Source organism: Perca fluviatilis, chromosome 2 (genome assembly GCF_010015445.1).
Source record: "Perca fluviatilis chromosome 2, GENO_Pfluv_1.0, whole genome shotgun sequence".
Lineage (NCBI taxonomy): Eukaryota > Metazoa > Chordata > Actinopteri > Perciformes > Percidae > Perca > Perca fluviatilis.
In genome coordinates, this window is record NC_053113.1 from 11,590,431 (window position 1) to 11,613,971 (window position 23,541).

Below are 23,541 nucleotides of genomic sequence, written 5' to 3' on the forward strand. Positions count from 1 at the left end.
TCTCACCTGAGACCATTGTCGACGCATATGCAGGACGCAAAAAACAATAATTTGTTGCACTAGTCGGGACATCTTACCGTGCCAACGTTACAATAAAAGTTGCCTAAATGCCATGTATATAAATTTGCTGTCAGCTTACTAATTGAATGCGCGTTTTGTGTAGATTTGGACTTTGATACGTTTTATTTCACTTTGTTTAAACGGCGAAGTTCACCTCGTTCACCTGTTTGGAGCTGACTGGTGAATGTGACGCGCGTATAGGCCTTGCTGGATACACCGTGACTCTGTTTGTGGATCTACTGATCGCTGTGGATGACTTGTTTTCATGTCATTGGATTACGGCAAAATACGGATCTTTTTTCTTAACGTGTCTTAACGTTTTATGGTGCGATTGCGCTTGGTTTCTGCGTTTGGAGAGGCATCTCAACAGACTGGAGGTCCAACAGTGATTGTTCACTGTTAACCTACATGTTAGTTGAATTTAAGTGTCGGGGCATTCTGCCACCGTCTGTCTATTGTGCTCCAACACAGCCGTGCCCACGGGCGTCAGTTTGGTTTGAAATGTGCTAGGGACAGAGACGCATTCGGAGGTACATTTCCAGAAGTGCTGGGTACAATGACGCATACGTTTTTTTTCTCTTTCGCGCAGGTCAGGTTTAATGTACGTAAACAATGACCAATGATTACCAAATTTATCTCTAATATTGCTCCTCATAACCACGGAAAACTGTCAAAAAATAGAACCCAAAGTCCAATTATTATGGACGTTATCTGACATTTAGCGTTTCTTCTTCACCTTTTCAGCAGGGCAGCGGAGCAGCTGTTGGTTGACTCCCAACGGTTCTCATGGGCTTTATAAGTCCTAACATGAAAAAGCTTAACGTGGTTTAATATACTTAAACAACGATCGATCATCACCACATTTCTGGTTAGATGTTTTGACAGTTTTCAGTGGTTATGAGGAGCAATATAAGCGAAATTTGGTGATCATTGTTTAGGTACAAGCTTTTTCCTCGCCATAGCCTGTCAAGTTCTTTTGACAGGCATAAGTGTTCATTTCAAGATATGGCCATGATAAATTTGGTGATCGTTGTTGAGGTACATTAAACCACGTTAAGCTTTTTCACGTTAAGCAGAACAGACAGCGTTGTGAACAGAGAAGCGTGCAGCCTGCGCAGCAGCAGAGCGGCTGTGTCTGTGCCTGCCCTGTGGGGACAGAGATTGTTGTGGATTTTTTGCATCTGTCGCTCAAGAATTATGTGTTATGGACTTCTTTTTTTTAACTAAATTGAGCTCGAGGTTTTAAATTGTTACAATGTAAATTCAAATCTGCTTAAAAAAATAAACATGTTTATTTAGCATGTTTGTTTTGTCCATATGTGATCGCGTGCTGTGTTCCCCAGGTCTCAGTTGCTACAATGAGTTTTTTATTTTTTTTTTTTTGCCCCCCCTGGCTCGAATGTCAAACTCCGCCTATGTATATCACCAAAAAATCCGCTATCTCAAAATCAAACTCCTCTCACAAAAACCCAAGAGATTGTGTGGTCTGTTCCAGACCCTGTCAATCAAACTCTGATTCGGCGGACCATGCCACCTGTCGAAACACTTGTGGAACACTCCGATGCTTCATTTAGCCGTAGTCACGTGACATGGGTGTTTTGAATCACGCTTCGGATCAGTGTTTGGAAACATCTGCGCTTCGGGACCTCAACAAAGCTTCGGAACGTCAGTTTCGCGTCAGCCATCCCTAGGTAAGACTTCCACTCGGGGAGCTGAAACTGAAACACGGCGCTGCTACGAGGCATTCATTTTTGGGGATTTTGGTTCTTCTACAGTTTTGTGGCGGGGCGGCGGGGATATCGGGAACTCTGGTTCGGCTGTATAGTCTTCTAAAGCTAATGGAAGAGTTTCCAAATGTTGCTTTCTTTTAAGTTAAACGAAGAGCAAAAGCTAAAAGGGAAAGCGAATGACGACTGGAGAAGTCCGAGTCCCAGTCCCAATGGATGGACGCAATGACGGGATTGTGGGGGTCAAACTCCACCCCGAATTGGCTCTCATGTAACTTTGTATACATTTTTATATTTCATTCTTCTTACACCACATGGATTGCGCGATGTGGTTGTAGAGGTTTCAGTAGCCTACATTAAATGATCCAGTCCTTCCAGTCCATGTTTGTGTTGACCTACTATTTCTCTTTTCCCTTGTCTCCCTGTACTTGTTTAAAAGCGTCCTTGGGTTTGTTCTTATGAAATGCGCTGTATTAATTTGTTATTACGTTGGTGGCTACAACAATCTCTTAGTGCTTAGCTCTATATCTCATGTGTAAAACACAAGGTCCGCGGGCCAAATCCGGCCCCTTGCAGATTTAGATCCGGCCTGTATATCAATTTGGGTTCACAATACATTTTGGCCCTCCTGCAGTTGTGCGCCAAACTGCAAATTGACATTCAAAGCAGAATATGGCAGATTTACAGACTCTGAGACTCAAATTCCCAGAGAAGGAAATCTTTTGATGACTTTTGTGGGGCATCGTGTTAACAACAATGTCAGAAAAAGCCACAAGTTTACAAAAAGGTGACTAATGTCTGAGAAGGCACAAAATGAGGAAGAAAGGTATCAAAATGTTAAAAGAAGTGACCTGTAGTAACAAGCGCATCAAACTCTTACATGTCTGGCCTTTGGTGTGATTCTATTTAATTTTTTTCGTGTGGCCTTCTGGGAAAATGAGTTTAACACCCCTGCTCTATATGCTCGTGACACAGGGTAAGTGATACCTGGTTTAGCTTAGCGATAGTAACGATAGGCTACATCCAAAGTAGGCTAAACTACCGTAGTATGCAACGCTACATCTGTAACATTCTGATTGTAAATGCATGATTTCCTGTTTGACCTCCCCTGAACGGTAGGGGTTAGTACACACACACACACACACACACACACACACACACACACACACACACACACACACACACACACTCGGAATGACACTTTCTGGACTTTAAACATTACCTAATTAAACTGTAAATTGCAGTTTTCCTTACACACCACAACATGAAGTCTATAAATGATTGAATCGGCTACCTTAAATCAAATCGAGGATGGGGGTGGGATTCTCTATCAGACTATTAAACAGATGCTGACTCATGATGATCTCATTCAGTCATGGGTCGTCCTGGGATTCAGATGTGGACATGGAAGCTGTGTGTCTTCTTGAGCTGGATGTGCGTGGGCCAGGCGGCGGCAGGACCGTAAGTTACCTCCCCGGTTAAAAAATGATAATAGCCTGTGGTTGAATGACTTGATCACTGGTAAGGCTTTTATGCTGCATAATCTTCTGGGTTGGGGTTATTTCCATATCTGCTCCAGTGAGATATGTACTGTGTGTGTGTGTGTGTGTGTGTGTGTGTCTGTGGCTGTAGGCAGTACATGGTAGCCATTCCTGCAATTCTTGAATCTGGCGCTGAGACCAGATTCTGTGCCAGTCTCCTGGAGCCCAGCGAGACTCTGGAAATGAGCGTCACTCTGATGTCTGAAGAGGCGAATACAACCCTTCTGGAGAAGACCTCCAGTGTAGAATTTCATACCTGCATTGACTTTAAGGTCAGCAACTTTCCTGATTTGATTGATTTGCTCATTTCAACAGAATTTGTTGGAAAAATTTTAGTTGGAAACCATTGATGGGATTTCATAACTCGTACACAAACAGATTTGTAAAGGAAAGAACACAATATAAATGCATAATTGTGTAAACTGCTGTTGTAAATGTATGATTTTAAACCATTAGTTGCAACAGATCAAGTTAAATATTCATAAATCATGTTTGAATGGGATGTAATGGCTCTCTCGGTGTCTATAAAATCTTTGTCACAGGTTCCTTTAGTGCAGGATGAAGTGGTGCAGAACTTTGAGGTGGAGGTACGAGGCGACACGTTCTACTCTAAAGAAGTCCGAAAAGTTAAGATCAAAGTCTATCGACCAATGACCTTCATCCAAACGGATAAACCAATCTACCTCCCAGGACAAACGGGTAATTTTGAGCTGATGGCTTTATACTTTATTTATGTTGGTTACTTTAGATTAGCTTTTTTTAATCTAGGTTTGCTTGGTTACTTATCTAGATTACTTGACTTTTGTATTTGCTTATAATAATTAAGGTGAGATCCCTTCCATAAGCCTTTTTTTTGGGGGGGGTCAGGGGGTTTCTTCACCGGCACAACTTTCTTTTCTTGGGTTATGTTTATGCCACTTTGTGTTGTGCGAATAAATCGAAGATCTATGATGTAGTACACAATATGGTACCATATATAGAAAAGTTTCCTCTTTACAAATTGCTGTGCATGCAGCACTGCGTGTAAAATGTATTACCACAGTATCAAATCTTATATATTGACATTCCCAGGATTTTAAAGTAAAGCCCCAGAATGCTGGAAGTCTGACTACTGGCTCTAACAGGTAGTGAGAAAGTGATTGTGCCCCAGAATATCAAGTCATTAACAGGCCGTAGAGGTTCAATTCCCAGAAGCCCAGGAACATGTTGGCATATACAGAGTCTATATAATAGTAGAAATGAAATGTACTACTTTACTCCTGCTGCAGTTGAGAGGACAGAAGTCCCCACATTCTGGATATCATATTAGTAATGTGCCACGCTGACAATATTATTTAAAACAAGGTATCTTTGTTTCCGTGCAAAACTATCCCCCACTTTATTGAAATCCAGGGCTGTAATTTCTCAATTAACAGAAGACCAATCACTGGCCTGTTAGGATGTCTACCGCTGCTGTAGAAGAGCTGTAAAGGCTTCATGTAATCTCTCTGCATGTCTCTCAGTGCATTTCAGAGTCATCACACTGGATACCAAGTTAAGACCTGTCAATCAGCTGGTGAGTGTTTGACCGGTCTTTCCTTTCTACAAGTCTCCTTCATAAACCATATCGGTGATTATGGTTTGATAATGGTGCAGGTTTTAGTTTTGATTGAACCAGAATATGATCTCATGGTGAAGCTCTGGGTCAGTAGTACAACCACAGCCCCTTTTTTAGGTAACCTCCCAAGCTGCTTTGAAGGTTGCTGACCCAGTGATGGATCCATTCCAACATGTTTTCTCATTTTGCAACATTTTGTCACAAATGATCCTATATAATTGGAAATATCAGTGGAATCTATACTAAAGATTACAATAGAAGTTTTTCTCCAGAAAACTATAAATCCGAATGAATATAAGAGCTCAAGTCTTTAACTCATTATGACTATGTGATGCAAGGAATACAAAGCAGCTTGTGCTTTAACAAATCTTTCTTTTTCTTACAGTACAATGTAATCGAAATTGAGGTAAGAGTAATATCTACACTTTAACATACTGGGTATATTAAACTGGGTTACCATTTTTTTTTCTAATACAAATTCCTTAAAGCAAAATGCTCAAGTGGACTTATTAGGCTATTAAAAGTTCAGAATGTTAATCTCCTAAAAACATGAAGGGACTTATAAGCGGTCAGGCCCAAGCTTTATGGAAGGTTTCACAGATTCTGGTATCAAATGTGATAAACACCCAGTACGTTGTGTGGAGGCCTGTTTTACAACTTGAACAAGACCTTTATGAACATGACCATAACGTGTAAGAATTCATGCATGACCTTGGACACAAATTCTTGCTTTACAGGCTACATTTTCTGTTTGACAAAACGTGAGGGAAAACCTTTTCTGGAGATATTAACAGTCTAATGTTCATTAGATGGGAGTTTCTTTTTTTTTTTTTTTCTTTTTTTTTGCATTGCAAAAACTCCCAAGACTAGCTAGTAAGTGGACCAAATGTTAAGATAGGATTGTCATACTACATAAAACTTGCTTTTAAAAAGGAAATGACATCAATGTATATACTTTTGCAGCAAATTCTGTACAAATGCCCATTATACACTAAGACAATATATCTGTAACTGGCCACTGATATTAGCCTGCGTGTTCCTACTCATACAACTTTACACCAAACCATAGCCCGCTTTAATCAGCCATCTTGTGGAATAATAATAATAATAATAATAAAATAATAATAATAATAATAATAAATTGAATTTATATAGCGCTTTTCATGGACTCAAATTCGCTTTACAGGGCAGGGTAGATAATAAAAACATAACAAAACAAAACGAGCAAACAAAACAAGTAGAACAAAACAAGATACAGATGAAAAAGGGAGGGGGGCAGGTGGACTATGGGTAGGCTGAGGTGAAGAGATGGGTCTTGAGGCGGGACTGGAAGATGGTGAGGGACTCAGAGGTGCGGATCTCTTGGGGGAGGGAGTTCCAGAGCCTGGGAGCTGCTCTGGAGAAGGCTCTGTCCCCAAAACAGCGCAGGTTGGACTTTTGGATGGAGAGGAGACCGGCTGAGGTGGATCTGAGGGAGAGGAGGTCAGTGAGGTATGAGGGGGCCAGATGGTGGAGGGCTTTGTAGGTGAGGACCAGGATTTTGTAGGTGATCCGGTGGGAAATAGGAAGCCAGTGGAGTTGTTTTAGGACTGGAGTGATGTGGTGCCAGGATTTGGAGCAGGTAATGAGGCGGGCGGCTGAGTTCTGGACCAGTTGGAGTCGGTTGATGTTGGTAGAGCTGATGCCGAGGAGAAGTGAGTTGCAGTAGTCCAGTCGGGGAGGAGATGAAGGCGTGAATGAGTCTTTCAGCAGCGGGGGGTGTAGAGAGGGTCTGATTTTGGCGATGTTGCGGAGGTGAAAGAAGGAGGTTTTAATGACTTGACGGATGTGAGGCTCAAGGGAGAGGGTGGAATCAAAGATAACGCCAAGGTTGCGGGCCTGGGGGGATGGGGAGACAATGGTGCCGTCGATGGTGATAGTGGGGTTATTGGTTTTGCTGAGTGTGGATTTGGAGCCGATCAGAAGGAATTTGTTTTGTCGCTGTTGAGTTTGAGGAAGTTGTGTTGCATCCAGGTTTTAATAGCTGACAGACAGGAGTTGATGTGGGAGAGGGGAGGATTGTGCGGGGATTTGGTGCTGAGGTAGATCTGGGTGTCGTCAGCATAGCAGTGGAAGTCCAGGTTGAAGTGGCGGAGTATCTGACCAAGAGGGAGGATGTAGATGATGAAGAGGAGGGGGCCAAGTACGGAGCCTTGGGGAACACCTTGAGTGACTGTGGCTGTGGCAGAGGTGTGGTTGTGGAGAGAGATGAAATGGGATCTGTTGGAAAGGTAGGAGTGGAGCCAGCTGAGTGCAGTACCTTCGATACCGAGGTCTTTGAGTCTGGTGAGCAGGATGTTATGGCTCACAGTATCGAAGGCTGCACTCAGGTCGAGGAGGATGAGGATGTTGAGGGAACCGGAAAGAAAGAAATGCCACTTTTCCTGTATTCCCGAGTTTCCCGTTGTCCCATGTTCTTGACTTCACTTAACAGGATTCTAACAGCAACAGGATTGGCCAGTGGCTGAATGAAACCTCCTCCAATAGGAAGATATTGCAGCTTTCTTACGCCTTGAACTCTGAGGCCCGTGAAGGAGCCTACCAAGTTACTGTGTCGACTGGGTCTGATAAAATGCAACACAGCTTCAAGGTGGAAAAATACGGTAATTTTTCTTTTTTTACCATCACTTTTAATCTGTTTAATGAAGCAAAAATGCTAATAATCCCTTTGTCCCCAGTTTTGCCTAAATTTGACCTACAAATAAATGCACCTGATGAAGTAAGCATTAATCAGGAAGAAGTCAAAGCTGAAGTCTGTGCCACGTAAGTAAAAGCTATTTTTGCTCATTACTCTTAAATAATCTAAAATGGGTCCAGTTTAGGGAACGGTTTTTCTCCATTTCATCTAATTAGGTATACATACGGACAGCCTGTGCCAGGCAGTGTTGACTTGAAGGTGTGCCAACCTTTTGATCCCTATGTTATACCCCATGCATTCACCCCTGAACATCCAGAGGGAATCTCTGTAATCCCGATGCCTTGCTACGAGGAGACAAAGCAGGTACGGTAGCTATGGTGACCGTCTCATGAAGCAAGGTGCATAGCCTCCTACATAATGTGCACATTTAACACTACATATTGTCATCGGGCTTGTCTGTCTGATGTACAAATTTAAGAGTGTAAAAGTTGATTTTTATACTCGAGTTAGTAGTTTGACAATTTGACAGTCAAAAGTTTTGAAGTAATAAGGGTCTGACGTGTGGAAAGTTTGAAATGTCCTTCACTTTTTCTAGTCTGACGTTATTTAATTGTGCTTTCTAGACGGACAAGAGAGGCTGTGCCACTTTCAGCTTCACAATGTCAACTTTCACGAGAGTTGCGCAGGAGGCGCTGCAAGATGAACTGCAACTCAGTGCAAATATGGAAGAGGAGGGGACAGGCAAGTCGTAACGTATATTGTACTTTTATTTCAAAAAGAGTTAGTTGGCCTATAATAACTGACTATGCCATGTAATGAAACAATACGGCGTCCACATTGTTGTAACATGAAGGCTTCTTGTAAAGGTATTTCACGCTCCCAAGAGAAGACTACAGTGATTTCTTATGTTGTTGGAAAGCTGTCTTTCACCGACACTCCCCAGACTTATAACAAAGGATCAAATGTGGAAGGAGAAGTAAGTGCATTTGGTCTTCACTTCTTCAATGTGCTTCTATACACGGTGCAACTGAAGCCGTGGGCGTTCTCGGTGATACAACGTTGTTCTTCCGACAGGTTAAAGCGGTTTATTACAATAATACACCCATTCCTGACATGCCGGTGTTCCTGTTTGAGGGTGAAAGGTGGTCATCGCGTTGGTTACAGAATCTCACAACCGATGGTGATGGTGTCGCCGCTTTCTCATTGAGCACAGCTGCCTTTAAAGGAGACGTCCACTTACAAGTAAGAAGTAGAAACTACAATCTGTAACCAACATTCATCATGAAGATGATAACACCGTCCAAATCTGACCTCAAATGGTTTCTCAATATGCTGCAACTGACCAAGGTGCCATATAGGAACAATCTGTCTATACCAAAAAATTGCTATGTCAGTAAAAACTGAAGCTTTCTTCTACTTCATCTCCCATGATCTCATCTAGTGTTTGTTTTCTCTGCTCTCTAGGTTAGCGACACGCCGACACTGGGCTACAGTCCTTACAGAACGCCATACTATGAGTCTAACGATCACACGGTGTCTTTGGCCACGCCTTCTTCTCCTGATACGAAGACGGTCAGCTCCCTGGATGTGAAGGAGAAGGATGAACCACTCTCCTGTGACGAAGAAGAAGACCTCTCCATCCAGTACACCATCGTTGGAGAGGCCCAGGGCTTTATGGATGTGATTTATCTGGTGAGTGGTTGAACTATTTTCCTCTCACCACTTCCATGGACATGGGGAAGATGTTTTTAAAACTACCTTTACATCACTACCCAGGAGATTTTTGTGTTGCGTGTCAACATTTAAGCATTGAAAACATTGAGAAATGGTAAAGTTTGACAGCTAACAAAAGCACTGTGCTGGAAACACTGTAAAACAAATCTGCAAAAGAAATTCCAGATGAGTGTTTCCACTACCTTTATCCAAATATTAAAAGTTAAATATCCAGTCTGGAGAGATTAAGCCACTGGAGAATCACAAATGTTTAGGGGAAAAGGATCAAAATCAATGAACCAAAACAGTTTTTTTTTTATTGTAAACTTTCTAGCCTAAACCCAGTAATGCAACTCAACCACTGAAGGTGGTTAGATGTGTGTCATGCTAGGAGTTGGGCTAATGGGTTCCGCACCCCCAGCATTTTATCATGGTCAAACTTGTAGTCTTCAGCCCCCAACCAATGCTGACTTATGCAAGGTAACATTCCCCACAATATGCAGTAGTACTCTCCTATATACAGACTTGTGGTTTAGATTTGTAAAATTGTAGCGTTCCCCTTTTAATACATTTTACTGAGTCTCTTAATATCATGTTCTGGATAGGTTGTTTTGAACAACTTCCTTTTTCAACTAAACAAAACATTTTTGACATGAACCATATAAACTTCTTCCACTATGTTCTTAATCACATGACAGGACCTCACCGCAGACAGGGCATGTTGCATTACTCTTTGTCACTTTTCTTTCAAACTTCCCAGGTCTTATCGAGAGGAGCCATTGTTTTACAAGGAGTTGAACGGGTGGAAATCAAAGATAAATTGGGTGAGCAAAGTGACTTGTCTTGTCAGTATCCTTTTGAGTTAGCCTGGCCGATCTATGGAGTCATGTGAGCGATTGTTGTTTCAGTGAATGAGGGCGAGGTGTCCTTTAAGCTGACGGTGTCTCCAGACATGGCGCCAGACGTCCAGGTCGTGGCTTACGCCGTCCTCCCCAGTGAGACGGTGATCGCCAACAGCGCGGACTTCTCTACCGAGCAGTGCTTCAGTCAAAAGGTCAGCCTGAGAAGAACCCAGACATGTGGCAAAGGCTGTTCTCGTCAGGTTTTAGGTGCAGAATCAAAACCTCAATACAGCATGTAGCCTTTTCTTGAAGAGGAAAAAAAGCCAGTTATCTACAGTGCCTTGCGAAAGTATTCGGCCCCCTTGAACGTTTCGACCTTTTGCCACATTTCAGGCCTCAAACATAAAGATATAAAACTGTAATTTTTTGTGAAGAATCAACAACAAGTGGGTCACAATTATGAAGTGGAACGAAATTCATTGGCTATTTCAAACTTTTTTTAACAAATAAAAAACTGAAAAAGTGGGCGTGCAAAATTATTCAGCCCCTTTACTTTCAGTGCAGCAAACTCTCTCCACAAGTTCAGTGAGGATCTCTGAATGATCCAATGTTGACCTAAATGACTAATGATGATAAATAGAATCCAGCTGTGTGTAATCAAGTCTCCGTATAAATGCACCTGCTCTGTGATAGTCTCAGAGGTCCGTGTAAAGCGCAGAGAGCATCATGAAGAAGGAAGGAACACACCAGGCAGGTCCGAGATACTGTTGTGGAGAAGTTTAAAGCCGGATTTGGATACAAAAAGATTTCCCAAGCTTTAAACATCCCAAGGAGCACTGTGCAAGCAATATTGAAATGGAAGGGGTATCAGACCACTACAAATCTACGAAGACCCGGCCGTCCCTCTAAACTTTCAGCTCATACAAGGAGAAGACTGATCAGAGATGCAGCCAAGAGGCCCATGATCACTCTGGATGAACTGCAGAGATCTACAGCTGAGGTGGGAGACTCTGTCCATAGGACAACAATCAGTCGTATACTGCACAAATCTGGCCTTTATGGAAGAATGGCCAGAAGAAAGCCATTTCTTAAAGATATCCATAAAAGTGTCGTTTAAAGTTTGCCACAAGCCACCTGGGAGACACACCAAACATGTGGAAGAAGGTGCTGTGGTCAGATGAAACCAAAATCGAACTTTTTGGCAACAATGCAAAACGTTATGTTTGGCGTAAAAGCAACACAGCTCATCACCCTGAACACACCATCCCCACTGTCAAACATGGTGGTGGCAGCATCATGGTTTGGGCCTGCTTTTCTTCAGCAGGGACAGGGAAGATGGTTAAAATTGATGGGAAGATGGATGGAGCCAAATACAAGACCATTCTGGAAGAAAACCTGATGGAGTCTGCCAAAGACCTGAGACTGGGACGGAGATTTGTCTTCCAACAAGACAATGATCCAAAACATAAAGCAAAATCTACAATGGAATGGTTCACAAATAAACATATCCAGGTGTTAGAATGGCCAAGTCAAAGTCCAGACCTGAATCCAATCGAGAATCTGTGGAAAGAACTGAAAACTGCTGTTCACAAACGCTCTCCATCCAACCTCACTGAGCTCGAGCTGTTTTGCAAGGAGGAATGGGCAAAAATGTCAGTCTCTCGATGTGCAAAACTGATGGAGACCTACCCCAAGCGACTTACAGCTGTAATCGCAGCAAAAGGTGGTGCTACAAAATATTAACTTAAGGGGGCTGAATAATTTTGCACGCCCAATATTTCAGTTTTTTATTTGTTTAAAAGGTTTGAAATATCCAATAAATTTCGTTCCACTTCATGATTGTGTCCCACTTGTTGTTGATTCTTCACAAAAAATTACAGTTTTATATCTTTATGTTTGAGGCCTGAAATGTGGCAAAAGGTCGAAAAGTTCAAGGGGGCCGAATACTTTCGCAAGGCACTGTATGTAAGACATTTCTTTGGGGCAATTTTTAAGTATCCCACTGAAATGAATTACATTAACTTCCTACATGTTGTGGCCACCATTTTCTGACTATTGCATGGGTAGAGTGGTATAATCCAGTGGCGTCCGACCTGTGGCCCTTTGCTGCATGTCGTCTCCTCGGTCTCTCCCCAATTTCCTACTATTACTATTGAATATCAGGTTGAAAAGATCCCAGGTTCTCATCTCCCACTAAAGTCCAGATGGTGCGCTGTGTCTTTTCTGCTGTCAGGTGTCTCTGGAGTTTTCTCCGTCCTCGGCCGTCCCAGGAGAGGAGACCATCATGCGGGTTACCACCCAGCCAGAATCTCTGTGTGGCGTGAGCGCTGTTGACCAGAGCGTCCTCATCAAGGAGCCAGGGAAGACTCTGGATGCAGACAAGGTAACTACTATCTTTTGCAAATGTATCAGCATCCATTTTTACTCTGCAGTTATCTACTTGTCCAATGGTTAGTCTTTTTCTCCCTCTACCAGTTGTACATGGTTATCAAATATGCAATGCAGCTCAATGCAGATTGTTCTTTTACCCAGTTGTAAGCATGCGGTTATGAAAATGCTATAGTATAAGGTTATGCTCACATATGTGAGGCGTAGCCCTCTGTAGGAGTGCCGTATGGATAAAGGCAATGATTTGACAAATACTTTACAGCCACGATTCAAGATGTAGGAGTATCTTGGTGTCAAAGTGTGTCCCAATTGTCAGATCTTCATAGAACATCAAACCTTGTCGGTTTATAACTTTGAACCAAACTTTTCTTTTCAGATATTTCAATTGTTGCCGGTCACAAAAATGTCCTATATTCCATATGACGTTGAAGACAGTGTAGAATGTTTGCCTGGGAGACCGAGAAGATCTATTTTGCCATACCCCAGAGGTGATGGGACAGCTGACGCTTATACAGTCTTCCAGGTACTTTCTACACAAAGGAGTGTCCAAAATAAAGTATACTAAAGTTATTGTTGCACATTTATCAACTTTTCGGTAATGCCGGTTTGTTGGATTATCTAGAATGTAGGGATGAAGATGGCAACAAACCTGGTTATCCGAGAGCCTTCATGCCTCGAATACAAAGGAAAAGAATACTACCAGGGCTATGGTGGCTATGGTGGCTATAGTGGCTATGGTGGCTATGGCGGCTTTGTTAACTATGGTGACTTTCTTTTTTTTGCTCAAAGTGATGCATGCTGAATATTTACTTGCTCATTAAAACGGGTCCTTGCTTTGGTTTTTACCTAATGAATATTTTCTCCATTCTTCCTACCATGGCCGTAATGGAAGAAATGGCAGCCCCTTTCCCTGTTGGACTTGAAGTGGCTCTTTATGGGCCATTTCCTGATCAACCCCCAGTAGAGACGGTCCGCACTTTCTTCCCTGAGACCTGGATATGGGACCTGGTGGAAGTTGGGTGAGTTTTTGCCACAGAGGGTTTTGATGGTCAGAGGCTCTCACTGACTTCCTGCAGTCTCCCTCCACACATGAATGGCATGGAACTAATTTACTGACACTGCTCCTAAACTTGGACTCTCTTTAGTTTATTTTAGCAGAATGTATTAGTCATTTTACAGGAAATCTTTCTTTTTAAAATGGTGTATGGGGAATGATCTTTTTGGGCTAGAGTACACATGAAACCCAGTTGAACTGCATTTGAGTTTCTGAAATCTCAAGGACGCAGCCTATGATACCATTTCACATTTGCACATTCTTTTTAGCGAACAGTAACGACAACATGGCGGTGTTACTGCAATTTAAGTCAACCCATTAGTAATCTAATCACACTACTCACATCATGTGTTTTTGCTAATCTTAATCATGAGAGTATTTTCAAGTTTACCATAACACATCTGTATCTGCTGATCCAGAGGGTTTGGAACGAAGAATGTGTCCCTCACTGTCCCGGACACCATCACCACCTGGGAGACGGAGGCGTTCTGTCTGTCCCCTCAGGGTTTCGGCTTGGCGCCGCGTAAAAACCTCACGGTCTTCCAGCCCTTCTTCCTGGAGCTCAGCCTGCCCTACTCCATCATCCGGGGGGAGCACTTTAAACTGAAGGCTACCACCTTCAACTACCTGACCAGCTGCATCATGGTCATTTTAATTATTTTTTTAATTTGTTTTTGTGACCTATAAATGCTAATGTTAGCATGCTAACATTCCTGCTATGCTAACATGCTGATGTTTAGCAGGTGTCATGTTTACATTGTCCCCACCTTTAGGGTAAATCGGTATATCCTGTAAGTCTTAATCTGGAAAGTGCTATATATAAAATTGTTATGATTGTAGTAATGACTTTATCCACTCCCTTTTCAATGTGCAATCAAAGGCACCTTTTTTAAAACCTTAATCTCTAAGGGATTGCTGTTTAACTTGACCCACCTCTCTAGCCGGTCCTGTCAACACCCTCACAAAGGTTCTAGTAAATATTTGGAATACTCCTAATAGTCTTCAAGCTTATGGATCCATTTATTTAATTTTTTTTAGAAAAACATTTGCAAGATGTAGCTGGGGAAAGGGTAAATGCTGCAGCATTGTGCTGAAATTTGAAAGTTTTTTTTGAATTCGCCCTAAATCTCCAGTTTTTAAATGTGTATTCTCTCTTGAACAGGTCACTGTGACTCCAGCCCCCTCCTTAGATTACACCCTCACCCCCCTCTCTGGTGACCAGTACACATCCTGTCTGTGTGGCAGTGAGCGCAAGACCCTCAGCTGGACCATGGCCCCCTCATCCTTAGGTGAGACTGGAGCTTTTATCCACCAGGCTGCCGAGGTGGAGGAGCCTTTTTTTTTTTTGAGCTGTGAAATCAGCGAGATCCCCATTGGTGACAAAATGTCGTTGTTCTGAATAAAGTTTGAAACGGTTTGTTCTTTTTAGGAGTTGTAAATGTGTCGGTGAGTGCTGAGGCCGTGACATCCCATATCTCATGTGACAATGAGGTTGTGAGCGTGCCTGAAAGAGGACGAATTGATGTGGTCACACGACCTCTCATAGTAAAGGTTGGTACTTTTTTCTTTTAGAAAAAACAAGATGATCAAGGGAGAATTTTCTATCCATTAACCAAATGGAAACTCTGTAACTCACATTATTTCTTTCCCTCTCAGGCTGAGGGAACTGAGGTGACCAACACCTACAACTGGCTGCTCTGCCCAAAAGGTCCGTACGGTTTACACCAGGCCTGGCCTGTCAAACGTGTGAAAAGACAAATACTAGAATTTGACTAGATTTGCGTGTTAAAACATGTGATGGAGACATTCACTACTTGCAGATAGCGCTTAGTTTCGTTCTGGCAAGTCTAGCGCAGATGATCGACTAACTGTCTGACTTTATTTTAGTGCTGAGTGTTTGTTCTCTCTCTGTTCACAGGGCGAGCTTTGACGGAGGAAGTGGACATAGAACTCCCTGAGAACATTGCTGGATCTGCCCGTGCTTCAGTATCAGTACTCGGTAAATTAATGGCTTCATTTTAATTGAGAGCTGCTTTAACTTTCTTCTAGGAAGGGAAAAGTCTTCCATCAATAAGCAATCTGTTAATTTGATTCATTTTTATTCTAACGACACGACAAAGTAAAGTCAAAATACAAAGTGCATTTATACCTTCAACATATTTAAGTGATGGTTCAGAGTAATTTCACCCCAGGGTCCTTTGCACCACAACCTCAAGCCAAACACCCGTTAGTTGCACGTTTGGTCTCAGTGGTTCTGTGTTTCTGGGCAGGTGACATCCTGGGCCGGGCTCTGGAGAACCTGGATGGGCTGCTGCAGATGCCGTATGGATGTGGCGAGCAGAACATGGCGCTCCTTGCCCCAGACATCTACATCCTGGAGTACCTGAGAGACACCCAGCAGCTGACCCCAGCCATCAGGAACAAGGCTACCAACTTCCTGACCAGTGGTGAGGCTCCATTTTACTCTGGTAGCTAAAAGAACCCGTATGCAAAATGTAACAAGCGGCGTGCATAATCGCTTGACAGTGCTCGTCGGTCCTATTAGGGACTAAAGGTCAGGGGCACCCTGCTGGCCTCTGGGTTACGGTGCTGACAACAGGCCCCCACCCCACCGTAACGACCTTGTTGCATGTCATTCCTTTCGCTCCCTTAATTTCATCTTTTTAGTCACCTGTCCACTAAAGGCATAACATGGTTACTACATCTGTAGATTCAGTTCCAGAGCTGTTTTCACCTAAAACGAGCTAATCAGAAATCAAATCAGTAAATGCCCTAATTGGTGTCTCTATTGTTCTACAGGCTACCAGAGACAGCTGAACTACAAAGATAACTACGGCGCTTACAGCACCTTTGGAGCAGGACCAGGGAACACTTGGTGAGAACGTTACTGGTCAATCATCCACAAAGAATAATGAATTAGACATTTACATGGTGTGCAACATTTACTACGACATACAGTTTCTACTTGTAGAGGATTGTGCGGAGCCATTAAACGGATCCTAAGAGCTTCCTCTTGTCTTGTTTTAATATCCTCAGGCTGACTGCATTTGTGTTGCGCTCGTTTGCCAAAGCACAGACTTTCATCTACATTGACCCAGCCAACATCGAAGCGTCCGTGACTTGGCTGAAAAGTAAACAACAACAAAATGGCTGTTTTGAACAGTCGGGAAAGCTCTTCCACACCATAATGAAGGTAGTTAAAGTAACTCTTTACTAGAGTTTGTATGACAATAACAAACTGAAGGTCGGTAAGTTAACTTTACTAAATGAGACTTTTGCTGTAGCAGTAGTTGAATGGAAATGCACCATCAGGACTTTCATTCATGTCTCAGTAGTAAGAAATGCCAGCCTGGGGGCCCACTCACTCATTTGCAATGTGAGATAATTCCATCTCTGATTAATTTCATCAGGTTTCACTTATCAAAAACAAATGCCGTAATTGTGAGTCATACATGCAAGAGCCTTGTGGGACTCACAAATGCTTAAGTCTACTTGAGTCAGGCCCCTGAGTGTTGGAGGTACAGTGATCTATGTCTGTGTATACAGTACATAGCCCTATATACAAATATGTACAGTGTGTAATAACATACAAATTGTCCATATTTACTAATGTACTAAATACATTTACCCATCTCTTCATTTTATTAAATGGTTTCTTTTTTTACAAAAGTGACCATCTGGTAACTTCTACCAAATTTGAGTCCTATGTATTGAAAGGATTTCCATCCAAAAGTGACTTGTCTTTGAATGGAGTCCTATACCTACATGGTAAACAATCTGATCGGTCATCTCGTGTGTGTGGTTATGGGCTGAGAGTTTATGGTTTGAATTATGGTGGAGGTGGTCAGTTAAATCTATCAGGACTCCATTATATACCAACCAGGGAATCCAAATACTAACCGAAGGGAAGAGGACTGAGTATGCAGGGCCCTCGTGTGGAGGGCCCAAAAAGATGCTAGAATGAACAGCCTGTTCGGGTCAGAGTGCCTTTTTTACCAGGCCCAGAATTGTGTGCAATGCCTCTGGCTATGGGAGAGTAGACTGGCTTTGGCTGAAACTGATGGAGATGGTGAAAGGGGAGCAGAGTACAGTAATAGACGGGCCTACATTCTGCATCCGGTGAGTCAGACTAGATCACTAACTCCTTATGCTTCCTCTTTACAGGGTGGAGTGTCTGATGAAGTTACTCTCAGTGCCTACATCACTGCTGCCTTCTTGGAGATGAATATGTACATAGATGTGAGTTGATTATTTGTAATGAGTGTATATGTACATAAGATGCATTCATTTGAATTTAAATATTTATGGCATGGCACCAAAGATTCTGAACTGTAGGGATTTTTTTTTTTTTTACAGTTTTAAAGGACCAGTGTCCACATTAGGAGTGGGTCGGTCACTACCCGGTGTGAGTCGAGTGCAGATGGGAGTTGCACTCGCGTCACTTTGCAGCAAGTAGCCTCCAAGAAGCTGCTAATGAGAGACTTCTGTAATGTTGGCAATTAAACCCAACCAAGGCTGTCGCTTGACTGGCGTCTTGAGCCAATGTTGGCAATCATAGCTATCAAACATCTTTGAAATGATTCCATCTTCTCTTTGTAATGAAGTTTTATTTATAGATTTCACAAATTTTAAGTATGACATTACGCCGTTAACAGTTTAAATCTGAGCATGCACAACTCATCTGCACTCGTCTCCCATCGGGTAGCGACGGGGTCCACGGCCATGTTGCACCGCCAGGTTTCCCGCAACGGACCAACCAAACGCTGGCTTTAGAGAGGGCCTTTCATGTGTTGACATTGAAGTGAAGGGCGCTGTAGGTTCTCCTACACGCTTGGACAGAAGGGGGAAGGGAGGCGCATTCAGTTGGTTGCTGCAACCTCACCGCTTGATGCCACTTAAGTAGAAATACCCAGTTAGTTTTAGTACAGGCAGGAAGTATTAGGTTGTAGTGATGAATGAAACTGTCTCATAAGTCTCTCTTTCAAAAAGCCGAGCAAAGGAGCATTTTTTTTCATTTTTAGCATTTTAGGCCTTTATTTGTATAGGGCAGTTCAGACTTGAAAGTGGTGAGAAGGGGAATGACCTGCAGCAAAGGGCCGCAGGTCAGAGTCAAACCTGCAGCCGCTGAGTCGACAGTAAACCTCTCTATATGGGCGCCTGCTCTACCAGGTGAGCTAACCAGGTGCCCCGAAGGGGGTCGTACAGTTCAAGTTTTCAACAATGCAACTTCAGTAACAATTAAACGTAAAAACCTAAAATGCAACAATAGGAGGTGCAGTATAAGTGAACAAATTTAAAGAGGCAGCATCAGAAAGTTTGTTCCAGATATGTGGAGCATTTCAAATTGAGCGCCGCTTCCCCTCGGTTTAGTTCTGACTCCAGAGACAAAGGCAGCAGCGCGAGACAACTTCTTCTTTGAATCTGTTGTAGGATCCTGCGGTTCATGGGCCGGTGAAGGCTAGCTTGTCTTGCCTCAAGGAGTCCATCAGTGACCTCAGCAACACCTACACCACAGCTCTGCTGGCGTACGTCTTCACCCTGGCAGGAGACATGGAGACCCGTGCTCACCTACTGGGTCACCTAGATGCTGTTGGGTTACGAGAAGGTGAGTCCTCCTCCAGGAAATCATTCTGGCTTCATTCCTGTGACCAAGCTTACCCTGTGCCTGTTGGGCTCTTTGTGGATGGCTGTTTGTTTTTTAGGAGGTTTCCTCCACTGGTCTCAGACAGCAACAGAAACGTCAGCCTCTCTGTCTGTGGAGACCAGCTCCTATGTGCTGCTGGCTAAACTCAGTGCCTCCCCGACTGCTGAAGACCTGGGCTACGCCAGCCGCATCGTTAGATGGCTGACGAGCCAGCAGAACTATTACGGAGGATTCTCCTCCACACAGGTACAGCCCAACAGGGTTCAGCTGGACTTTGAGTCAAATGTACAGTAATCTCTTTAGTTATTTAAAAATGTGTGGCTTAGCTGTGACCTAAATCCCATTTTGTCTGACCGCCCATTATCCCGAAAACAACAGCATGGCACAAGGAAAACTGCCCAATTTTCATGTTTGTGACAATGCATTTTTCTGCTTCTTCAAGTGTTTCTTTAAATGTATTTAGATTATGAAGTAAAGGAAATTATTTTAAAACTCATTATTTAGACATGCCTAGTTCTCACAGGACAGCGACATTTCCCGTTACCTCGACAGTTTAGTGTCAGTTAAACCATACTGAGAACCATAGCCTTGGTTTAGCCCATAAACTACAAATAAAAGGTGCATATTTTTTAAATGGTCGTTTTCTTTAATGAAAATCCACAATTGGAGAGACCTAAAATTGATAAAGCTGCTATAGGTTTAAACAAACCTTTACATCTGTATAAACTTATGCACATAGGTATTCATACCTCTCACACATTGGGTGTGAGACCCACTCATTTCAACCCGCTCACACACCACACCTTGTATTTCTCACACAGATATCACCAGGGTAACACCCACCAAGTTGTGCCACCATTTCTTTTTAAACTGTGGAACAGGTAGAGGGATGAAGGGAGTTCCCCAAAGAGTTCAGAAGGCCCTGCCGCCACGCACCAGCTGAGGGAGTGCAGATTTCAAGTTGCGGCTTTCATCGCAGTTTGTGACTTTGCCCAAGATTAGTAACAGTGTACTCTCCCTGTTTGGTAGCTTATTGCTACATGTTGAATCGGGTGCAGGGCTACTGACGGTTTTATATTTTTAGAAAGACACCCATTTTATAATGGGCCTATCATAATACTTTTATAACAATATCCATAATTTGGAATCACCCAAACCCCTGCTGCCAGAATCTCCCTCTGAACTCTGCTCAGAACCAGAGCCCTGGGTATTGGTTCTTTTCTTCTGTACGTGTTGTAGGACACCGTGGTGGCTCTTCAGGCTCTGGCTCTCTACTCCACTCTGGTGTTTAGTCCAGAGGGTTCAAGCACCGTGACGGTCCGGTCTCCCGGGGGCCAGCTGGTGTTTGACGTGAATCGGAACAACAAACTGCTCTACCAGGAGAAGCAGCTGCGGGACGTGACGGGAAAGTACAGCCTGGAGGTGAAGGGCACTGCATGTGCTGCCATACAGGTCAGTGGTCTGGTGTACATCAACCACCAATCCTGATGCTTCATACTGTACATTTGAACAAACTCGAGCAAAGAATTCTTGACTTTATGAATTACTTTCCTGGTTTAGATTTCCCTTGTTTATAACATCCCAACTCCTGCTGCTGTTACCACCCTCGGTGTTCTGGTCAAACCAGAGGCCGACTGCACCAGCAAAATACCCAAACTCAGTCTGAAGCTAACATCCCTGTAAGTAATCAACAAGCACATCCACGACATTGACAAATAATCCTCTGCATCTACCAGCTTGAACTATGTAACTGTTGGATGGACAGGGGGAGGAATGTTTACAACTTGTGGCTAAAACGAACAGTAAATGGAGCCTTCCAAAGCCTCCGATTGACATCATATTTTTCTGGTATTTCCATTACAGATATAGTGGAAAGGAGTCCAGTACAAACATGGTTATCCTGGATATCAAAATGCTCTCCGGATTTGTCCCAGACCCAGAGTCTTTGAACATGGTGAGTGATTCCCATAACTTTAAATGGAGTTGTAGTAGTTGTCATGGTAACCCAGCTGATGTCTCCTCACAGCTCAAAGGTGCCCTGCTGGTGGATCGTGTTGAACAAAAGGAGGATCATGTTCTGGTGTACATACGGGAGGTGAGGGGATTTAAAGTGACAAACGAGAGATGATGCTCTCCAGATTTGTTACTGATCATGTGGTCTGTTCTTCTTCCAACAGTTACAGAAGGACCGAAGAATCAACCACAGCCTGACGCTCGTACAGGAGTACCAAGTGCAGAACCTGAAGCCAGCCGTGGTCAAGATCTACGACTACTACCAGCCAAGTAAATGGGTCCTCTCTAGACCTCATTCACAGAAGTCACAGCACACGCTGTTCTGTGGTAGCTGTAAAACAACCTGAACGGTTACCAAAATAGTAACTTATAGTAGTATGTTAATATGATAAGCTATTGAACATATGATGCAAGTTTAACTAATTATTATTTTTTCCCTTAAGGTGACCAGTCTGATACAGCATACATCGACCCTTGTGTTGCAGGTAACAAACTGATATACAGAAGCACTATGACGTAATGTAAACTGGAATGGTTTAAACGATTGTAAAAGTGCCAATTTTGTAACCTAAAACCAAATGAAGCATACAACCAGTGTAGACTGTAAAGCCCAGCTCACACCAAAGATTTGCAACGAGGAAATGACCTTTTAGAATGTTGCAGCAGTCTGATGGCGTCGCCTGCGACTCAGCTTGTCAAGTAGCCATTGGCTGGTTTTAGAACGTAAGCAGAGCCTGTCTATGGAGAGCCTGTTCACTCCCGATCTCACTCCCTATTAGCCCCATTGTACCAACCCAGAATTTTCCCGAGACTGGAAGTTCTCCCCTTATTAGAAATTCTCTGACGTAAGGCACGTCACCTGTTTGAACAGCCAATTGTCTCGTAGCAAAGTCAGCTGGTCAAGTCGGTTACAAACTGTCAGCTGGTTCTCATCAACCGTTCCCCTGGTGACAGGCGGTCTCGATAGTTAATGTTTGGCTGGTTAGGGGAGTTGGTGTCACCTCTAAACGATGGAACTGCTGACTAGACGGGAGAAATTAAGAATAGAGGGGACATCTCTTGTCTGTTATGTGGGACGACTCCATTTCATGCCATTCTCCAGATGCGCCATCAAATAATAAACTCAAAATTCAGTTGTTTTTTTGCCAATTCATTACTACTGGAAATTAACTGTCCTCATTCATATGCTACAAATTATATCCGCTATTAAAAGCTGGAAGTTCAAATGGAAGTAGGTCTACAGAGTCGTTGCTATGAAGAGGATACACTGTCTCGTATAGTAGCATAGGGTGTAAACTGTCAGAATGTTGCAAATCTTTGGTATGAACAGGCTTAAGTCTCCAATGATTTTTTTATTTTTCATAATTTCTTTTGCAGCTTGAAGAGCATGTGGTCAGTCCTCTCGTCATCCAGAAGATGCACATTATGTACTAACACCATGTCTGTTTTGTATTTCCTGGTTAGTATTCTGCCACAACCCCTTTCAGCTGTGTAACTACGGTCTGAAGTGAAATGCATAATCGATAATTAAATAAATAAATGTGACATCAATGTCCTGTTTGAAACTGGTCTTTCGTTTAACTTTTTCTACAGTTTAATCTTTCTGCTGTTTATCGTCTGTTGACAAATGACCCTTGTGCTGCAGGTAACGGATTATTTTACAAAATGAAGTCTTAGTCCATACATCTTAACCTACAGACACATACAATCATGCAGAAGTTTTTTGAGAAACCGGTTAATCCTAAAGTGACTTATTTTTCTGCAGTTGCAGCTTGAAGATGTGTTCTTGGTTACATTTTAAATAAACCATACATTTAAGGATTGTAGTTCAATGTCTGCTTGCAAATAAGCTGCCAACAAAGACTATTAGTTTATGAACATGTTGGCTAACAATTCCCTAGTCCCACAAGCAGACGCAGTCAACGTTGGCGTACATTTGGTTCAGCTGAAAAATATTAACTCTACTTTTAGACTTAAAGCTATCAAGGTGACCAGAGGCCTGTACTACGAAGCAGGATTTGGCGTTAACGAGCTAATTTAAGGCTCAACCCAGGATTTTCTGTACTGCAAAGGTGGATCAGTTTTTACTGGGTTTAATCGCCATGGTAACTCATGCTGATCACCTAACCTGGTCGGGAGTGGGGGCCTGTTGCACAAAACCAGGATAAGGGATTAAGCCAGGATATTCAGGTTATCCTGGATGAATTTAGCCTGACTTGGTTGCACAAAAGCAGGTTGAATTAAACCCAGCCAAGTAACCATGGAGATGTATTCTTTGCAGCTAG

General features: G+C 42.9%; 1 protein-coding gene across 1 annotated transcript; it reads left to right on the plus strand.

Moving 5' to 3' along the window:
• The first annotated feature begins 1,997 nt into the window (after nt 1-1,997).
• On the plus strand, nt 1,998-22,792 carry LOC120550461 (alpha-2-macroglobulin-like). The gene is made up of 37 exons (XM_039787165.1): nt 1,998-2,058; nt 3,161-3,248; nt 3,420-3,600; nt 3,871-4,027; nt 4,831-4,883; nt 5,311-5,331; nt 7,399-7,567; nt 7,643-7,727; nt 7,818-7,965; nt 8,226-8,343; nt 8,469-8,578; nt 8,677-8,844; nt 9,067-9,294; nt 10,076-10,139; nt 10,224-10,369; nt 12,391-12,540; nt 12,922-13,068; nt 13,168-13,281; nt 13,425-13,564; nt 14,019-14,244; nt 14,762-14,888; nt 15,029-15,150; nt 15,256-15,307; nt 15,518-15,598; nt 15,870-16,046; nt 16,399-16,474; nt 16,636-16,792; nt 17,764-17,838; nt 19,030-19,204; nt 19,302-19,489; nt 20,483-20,695; nt 20,804-20,922; nt 21,107-21,197; nt 21,270-21,338; nt 21,421-21,526; nt 21,700-21,741; nt 22,634-22,792. Exons 1-37 carry the CDS (start codon nt 2,004-2,006, stop codon nt 22,636-22,638), a joined length of 4,443 nt encoding a protein of 1,480 aa, XP_039643099.1. The 5' UTR covers nt 1,998-2,003; the 3' UTR covers nt 22,639-22,792.
• Nucleotides 22,793-23,541: the final 749 nt, after the last annotated feature.